Here is an 8,012-nt window from a genome sequence, read left to right as displayed (position 1 = left end):
GATAGAAACTTGTAGCCTCTGGTAGAGATATAATTAATAGCTTGCTTTTAAAGTACAAATTGTCACATTGTGTAACAAAATTACGAAAGTTTGTAAGTGGAAATACATAATAATAACTTCGTTGGAATGTCCAATTTATGAAATAAGATATTAAACAAATGTTCGAAAATAGCACTATTATCATAAATCCTTTATGATATTTGTGTGATGTCTCTTGTTAAGCGAATCTTTTCGTCTCATCGTGACCATGTATTCACAGGTGTCTGCTTCTGGTTAGCATTAATAGAACAAGATATAAGTCCCTACTCTTACTGATATACAGTCAATCCTGCTCTAACGACCGCCTGTCTATTACGACCGCCTGTCTATAACGACCACCCGTATATAACGACCGCCTGTCTATAACGACCGCTTGTCAACAACGACCGCATGTCTTTATATAACGACTTATCTTAGTAGTAGGAGTAGGGACTTGTATTTATTTTCTATTAATACTGTGATGTTTTGGACTTTTTTTTATAATAAGCTCTAAGGCTTTCTAGGAAATCCGGATGTAAGTTATAATCTTCGCAAACGTTAACCAACTCAAATTATCACTATAAAATATACTAAATAGCCTGTATTTTTTTAGCATATTCTGGAACTCGAGAAAGAATACATAAACTTTATGTGTAAGACAGTAATCGCAGGTAATGAACAGTCACTTTCATAGACGATGCTTGGAATAATTTTGCAATCCTGCGATTTATTAATATTTTCAGTAGTAAACTTAAAAATTCTTGTAGGAGTTCAATTCAATTCAATTCATTTATTACCTCACGGTTTATCAGTACAAATATATACAGCATATATATGACAGATAATTACATACAATATAGAAAAAGGTAGCTAATAAACACACATTCGTCGTCTTCGCCATCATCATCATCATCATCATCATCATCATCATCATCATCATCAAATAAATTTACATATATTATGTCAATATACAAATGTACATATTTTACGTCACTCGTGCCTTATTAGCCTCAAATATATATCTAGCGAGTTTACGAAGATCACAAATATTATCAACACTCAATAGATGTAGCTGTATAAGTTTGTATACGGATGTTGAAGGAGCATGCTACGAATCGTGGCTTATATCGGAGACCAGGTGTCGTCACAGGCACTTGGCACGAATTCCTAAAACATGGTCCATATATAAGCATATTATAGTATCACACATATATATGTATCTGTGGACCGTGGGCTGGGGATTCATGCCAAGTCCCTGTGGTCGTCGATGCCTGTATGGGCACTCAGCGGGAACGTCTTTTTCAAGTTCTTTAAACATCAAGACACCAAACGAAACCCCAAGACCTCTCGCTTTTTGAACAGACATCCTACCTTTAAGCTACAGCGAAATTGCCGAGAGCCTGATCTAGTAATGTGACCATGACCTCTCCTCTCCACTATAACATATCCCTATCAACGTTTTTATGGTGAAAGTTACCCACTGATATCTGCCCAACAGTTTACATTTATTGTTAGGTATCAACTTAAAACGGCTTTAGCTTTGAATGATTTGTCTGTACACCACTTACACAGTCAATTGAAAGTATAAAAATGAAGCTACATTGAATGTATCGGCTATGATACCCGCTGATCAGACGTTGCTCTGTGACTTAGACGTTTCACAAGGCCATTTCAGATAAGTTAAAAGCTTCAATAATTGAACAGACACGAGTTTTTTTCTGAGATCATAGCCATTTGTCAACTAACAAAAAGAAATCAAGCACTAGGGACTTCGCTTAATTACGGCTTTTAGGCTTTGTATTGTACACATGGCTGTTGATACATCTGTTTTTGATATTTTGTTTAAGACAGAAGTGGATAGTAAAGTATTCGTAGACAGCATTTTAAACTCTGACATATTGAACGGACGGAAGCTTTACGCATGAAATAATGCTATAATTTATACTTGTCAACACACTAGACAACGCCGCTTTATGAAAATGTAACAATGTCCGATTTTATACCGAATCACCACACTGAAATGTCACATTGTATACCGAGTCACCACATTGAAATGTCACATTGTATACCGAGTCACCACACTGAAATGTCTCATTGTATAACGAGTCACCACACTGAAATGTCACATTATATACCGAATCACCACACTGAAATGTCACATTGTATACCGAGTCACCACACTGAAATGTCACACTGTATACCGAGTCACCACACTGAAATGTCACATTGTATACCGAGTCACCACACTGAAATGTCACATTGTATACCGAGTCACCACATTGAAATGTCACATTGTATACCGAGTCACCACATTGAAATGTCACATTGTATACCGAGTCACTACACTGAAATGTTACATTATATACCGAGTCACCACACTGAAATGTCACATTGTATACCGAGTCACCACACTGAAATGTCACATTATATACCGAGTCACCACACTGAAATGTTACATTATATACCGAGTCACCACACTGAAATGTCACATTATATACCGAGTCACCACACTGAAATGTCACATTGTATACCGAGTCACCACACTGAAATGTCACATAGTATAACGAGTCACCACACTGAAATGTCACATTATATACCGAGTCACCACACTGAAATGTCACATTGTATACCGAGTCACCACACTGAAATGTCACATTGTATACCGAGTCACCACACTGAAATGTCACATAGTATAACGAGTCACCACACTGAAATGTCACATTATATACCGAGTCACTACACTGAAATGTCACATTGTATACCGAGTCACCACACTGAAATGTCACATTATATACCGAGTCACCACACTGAAATGTCACATTATATACCGAGTCACCTACACTGAAATGTCACATTGTATACCGAGTCACCATACTGAAATGTCACATTGTATACCGAGTCACCACACTGAAATGTCACATTGTATACCGAGTCACCACACTGAAATGTCACATTATATACCGAGTCACCACACTGAAATGTTACATTATATACCGAGTCACCACACTGAAATGTCACATTGTATACCGAGTCACCACACTGAAATGTCACATTATATACCGAGTCACCACACTGAAATGTCACATTGTATACCGAGTCACCACACTGAAATGTCACATTGTATACCGAGTCACCACACTGAAATGTCACATTGTATACCGAGTCACCACACTGAAATGTCACATTGTATACCGAGTCACCACACTGAAATGTCACATTGTATACCGATTCACCACACTGAAATGTCACATTGTATACCGAGTCACCACACTGAAATGTCACATTGTATACCGAGTCACCACACTGAAATGTTACATTATATACCGAGTCACTACACTGAAATGTCACATTATATACCGAGTCACCACACTGAAATGTTATATTGTATACCGAGTCACCACACTGAAATGTCACATTTTATACCGAGTCACCACACTGAAATGTCACATTATATACCGAGTCACTACACTGAAATGTCACAGAGTATAACGAGTCACCACACTGAAATGTCACATAGTATAACGAGTCACTACACTGAAATGTCACATTGTATACCGAGTCACCACACTTAAATGTCACATTATATACCGAGTCACCACACTGAAATGTCACATTGTATACCGAGTCACCACACTGAAATGTTACATTTTATACCGAGTCACCACACTGAAATGTTACATTATATACCGAATCACCACACTGAAATGTCACATTGTATACCGAGTCACCACACTGAAATATAACATTGTATACCGAGTTACCACACTGAAATGTCACATTGTATACCGAGTCACCACACTGAAATGTTACATAGTATAACGAGTCACCACACTGAAATGTCACATTGTATACCGAGTCACCACACTGAAATGTTACATAGTATACCGAGTCACCACACTGAAATGTCTCATTGTATACCGAGTCACCACACTGAAATGTCACATAGTGTAACGAGTCACCACACTGAAATGTCACATTGTATACCGAGTCACCACACTGAAATGTCACATTGTATACCGAGTCACCACACTGAAATGTCACATAGTGTAACGAGTCACCACACTGAAATGTCACATTGTATACCGAGTCACCACACTGAAATGTCATATTGTATACCGAGTCACCACACTGAAATGTCACATTGTATACCGAGTCACCACACTGAAATGTCACATTATATACCGAGTCACCACACTGCAATGTCACATTGTATAACGAGTCACCACACTGAAATGTCACATTGTATACCGAGTCACCACACTGAAATGTCACATTGTATACCGAGTCACCACACTGCAATGTCACATTGTATACCGAGTCACCACACTGAAATGTTACATTGTATACCGAGTCACCACACTGAAATGTCCGATTTTATACAGTCACCACACTGAAATGTCACATTGTATACCGAGTCACCACACTGAAATGTCTCATTGTATACCGAATCACCACACTGAAATGTCACATTGTATACCGAGTCACCACACTGAAATGTCACATTGTATACCGAATCACCACACTGAAATGTCACATTGTATACCGAGTCACCACACTGAAATGTCACATTGTATACCGAATCACCACACTGAAATGTCACATTGTATACCGAATCACCACACTGAAATGTCACATTGTATACCGAGTCACCACACTGAAATGTCACATTGTATACCGAGTCACCACACTGAAATGTCACATTGTATACCGAGTCACCACACCGAAATGTCACATTGTATACCGAGTCACCACACTGAAATGTCACATTGTATAACGAGTCACCACACTGAAATGTCACATTGTATACCGAGTCACCACACCGAAATGTCACATTATATACCGACTCACCACACCGAAATGTCACATTGTATGGGGCCGCGGTGGCCGAGTGGTTAAGGTGTCCCGACACTTTATCACTAGCCCTCCACCTCTGGGTTGCGAGTTCGAAACCTACATGGGGCAGTTGTCAGGTACTGACTGTAGGCCGGTGGTTTTTCTCCGGGTACTCCGGCTTTCCTCCACCTCCAAAATCTGGCACGTCCTTAAATGACCCTGGCTCTTAATAGGACGTTAAACAAAAACAAACCAAACAAACCAAATGTCACATTATATACCGAGTCACCACACTGAAATGTCACATTGTATACCGAGTCACCACACTGAAATGTCACATTGTATACCGAGTCACCACACTGAAATGTCACATAGTATACCGAGTCACCACACTGAAATGTCACATTATATACCTGAGTCACCACACTGAAATATCACAAAGTATACCGAGTCACCACACTGAAATGTCACATTGTATACCGAGTCACCACACTGAAATGTCACATAGTATAACGAGTCACCACACTACAATGTCACATTGTATACCGAGTCACTACACTGAAATGTCACATTGTATACCGAGTCACCACACTGAAATGTCACATTATATACCGAGTCACTACCCTGAAATGTCACATTGTATACCGAGTCACCACACTGAAACTGTAAGGGATGGAGAGACAGGAAGGGGTGGGGGGACAGGAAGGGTGGAGAGACAGGAAGGGTGGAGAGACAGGAAGGGTGGGGAGACAGGAAGGGGAGGAGAGACAGGAAGGGGTGGAGAGACAGGAAGGATGGAGAGACAGGAAAGGTGGAGAAATAGAAGAGGGTGGTGTGGCAGGAAGGGGAGGAGAGACAGGAAGGGTGGAGAGACAGGAAGGGGAGGAGAGACAGGAAGGATGGAGAGACAGGAAGGGATGGAGGAAAACAGGAAGGGATGGAGAGACAGAAAGGGGAGCGGAGACAGGAAGGGGAGGAGAGGCAGGAAGGGGAGGAGAAACAGGAAGGGATGGAGAAACAGGTAGGGGTGGAGAGACAGGAAGGATGGAGAGACAGGAAGGAGAGGAGAAACAGGAAGGGGTGGAGAGACAGGAAGGGTGGAGAGACAGGAAGGGTGGAGAGACAGGAAAGGTGGAGAAACAGGAAATGATGGAGAGACAGGAAGGGGGTGGAAAAACAGGGGGGAGAGAAACAGAGGGGTGGAGAGACAAAAGGGGGTGGGAAAACGGAAGGGGGGGAAACAGAAGGGGGAAAACCGGAAAGGGTGAAACCAAAAAGGGGGGGGAAAAGAAGGGGGAGAGACGGGAAGGGGGGGGCCCAGGAATGGGAAAGGGGGGTTGGGAGAGAAGGAAGGGGTGGGAACAGAAGGGGAAGCGGGGGTGGAAACGGGAAAGGGGTGGAAGAAGATGGTGGAGGAAGGGGAGGAAGGGGGGGAGAGACGGAAGGGTGGAGGGGGGAAAAAGAAGGGGGGGCAAAAAATTTAAAACAGGAAGGGTGGGAGACGGGAAAGGGGAGAGACAAAAGGGGATGGAGAACGGAAGGGGAGAGACGGAAGGGGGGAGACGAAGGAGGAAGAGGAAGGGGGGGAAAACGGAGAGGGAGAACGGAGGGGTGGAGAAAAGGGAAGGGTGGAGAGACGGGAAGGGGGGAGAACGGAAGGATAAACGGGGAAGGGGTGGAGAACAGAAAGGGTGGGAGACGGGAAAGGGGTGGAAAACGAAGGGGGAAGGGAAAGGGGGAAAAGAATGGAGAACAAAAGGGGGGGAAGACGGGAAGGGGGGAGAGCAGGAAGGGGAGAGAAAAGGAAAGGGGGAAAGGATTTTCGGGAAGGGGGGAGAAAAGGGAAGGGGGGGGGAAACGGAAGGGTGGAAGACAGAAGGTGGAAAAGACAGGAAGGGTGGAGAGACAGGAAGGGTGGAGAAAAACAGGAAGGATAGAGACAAAGGGGGGAACAGGAAGGGTGGAAAACCGGAAGGATGAGAGACGGGGAAGGGTGGAGAGACAGAAGGATGGAGAGACGGAAGGGGAGAGCCGGGGGGATGGAGGCAGGAGGAGGGTAAGGAATGGAAGGGGAAGACAGGAAGGGATGGAAACAGAAGGGTGGAGGCAGAAGGGGATGGGGAAAAAGGGAAAGGGGGGGGTGGGAGAAGGAAGGGGTGGAAGCAGAAGGGGGGAAAAAGGGAAGATGAAGGGTGGGAGAGCAAAAGGGGTGGAAAACAAAAAGGGGTGGAGAACGGAAAGGGGGAAACAGGAAGGGGGAGAGACGAAGGGTGGAGAACGGAAGGGGAGAGACAAAGGGGGTGAGGAAAAGGGGGGGGAAAGACAAAAAGGGGTGGGAACAGAAGGGGGAGCAGGAAGGTGGAGAACGAAAAGGGGTGGAGCACAAAGGGGGAGAGACAAAAAAGGGGGAGAGAAAAAAAAGGGGGAAGACTAAGGGTGGGGGAAAAGGGGGGATGGAGAGAAAAAAGGGGGAGGAAGGAAGGGGGGAGAGCCCAAAGGGGGGAAACAGAAGGATGGGACGGAAGGAAAATTGGAAAAGAGAAAAGGGGGGGAAGACGAGGGAGGAAACAGGAAGGGGGGGGAAACAAAAAAGGGGGAGACAGGGGGTTTGGGAGGACAGGAGGGAGGAGAACAGGAAGGGGGAAACAAAAAGGGGGGAAGAAGGGGGGAGAGACAGGAAGGGGAGGAGAAACAGGAAGGGATGGAGAAACAGGAAACAGGAAGGGGTGGAGAGACAGGAAGGGGGGTGGAGAGACAGGGGGGGAGAGGAGACGGAAGGGTGGAGAACGGGAAGGGGGTGGAAGACAGAAGGGGGGAGAAGGAAAGGGGGGAAGACAAAAGGGGGAGAAACAGGAAGGGGGGGGAAAGACGGGAGGGTGGAAAAGGAAGGGGGGAGCGGGAAAGGGGGGGAAAACAGGAAGGGGGGAAACAAAAAGGGGTGGGAACAAAAAGGGGAAAAGGAGGGTGGGGCAGGAGGGGAAGACAGAAGGGGAGAGACAGGAAGGGGGGAAGCAGGAAGGGTGGATAAAGGAAGGGGTGGAGGAAAGGGGTGGAGAGACGGGAAGGGGGGGAGACGGGGAAAAGGGAGGAGAACAGGGGGGGTGGAGGACAGAAGGGTGGAGAACAGGAAGGGGGGAGAACAAAGGGGTGGGAGAAAAGAA

General features: G+C 44.9%; 1 protein-coding gene across 1 annotated transcript; it reads left to right on the top strand.

Annotated features, from left to right (window-relative positions):
* Positions 1 to 5,523: 5,523 nt before the first annotated feature.
* Positions 5,524 to 6,831, top strand: LOC117330175 (spore wall protein 2-like). The gene has a single exon (XM_033888397.1). The coding sequence runs from the start codon at positions 5,524 to 5,526 to the stop codon at positions 6,829 to 6,831; it is 1,308 nt and encodes a 435-aa protein (XP_033744288.1).
* The last annotated feature ends 1,181 nt before the right edge of the window (positions 6,832 to 8,012 follow it).

Source organism: Pecten maximus, chromosome 6 (genome assembly GCF_902652985.1).
Source record: "Pecten maximus chromosome 6, xPecMax1.1, whole genome shotgun sequence".
Classification (NCBI taxonomy): Eukaryota; Metazoa; Mollusca; class Bivalvia; order Pectinida; family Pectinidae; genus Pecten; species Pecten maximus.
The sequence above is the reverse complement of the archived record's forward strand: the minus strand, read 5'-3'. Positions and strand labels throughout refer to the sequence as shown.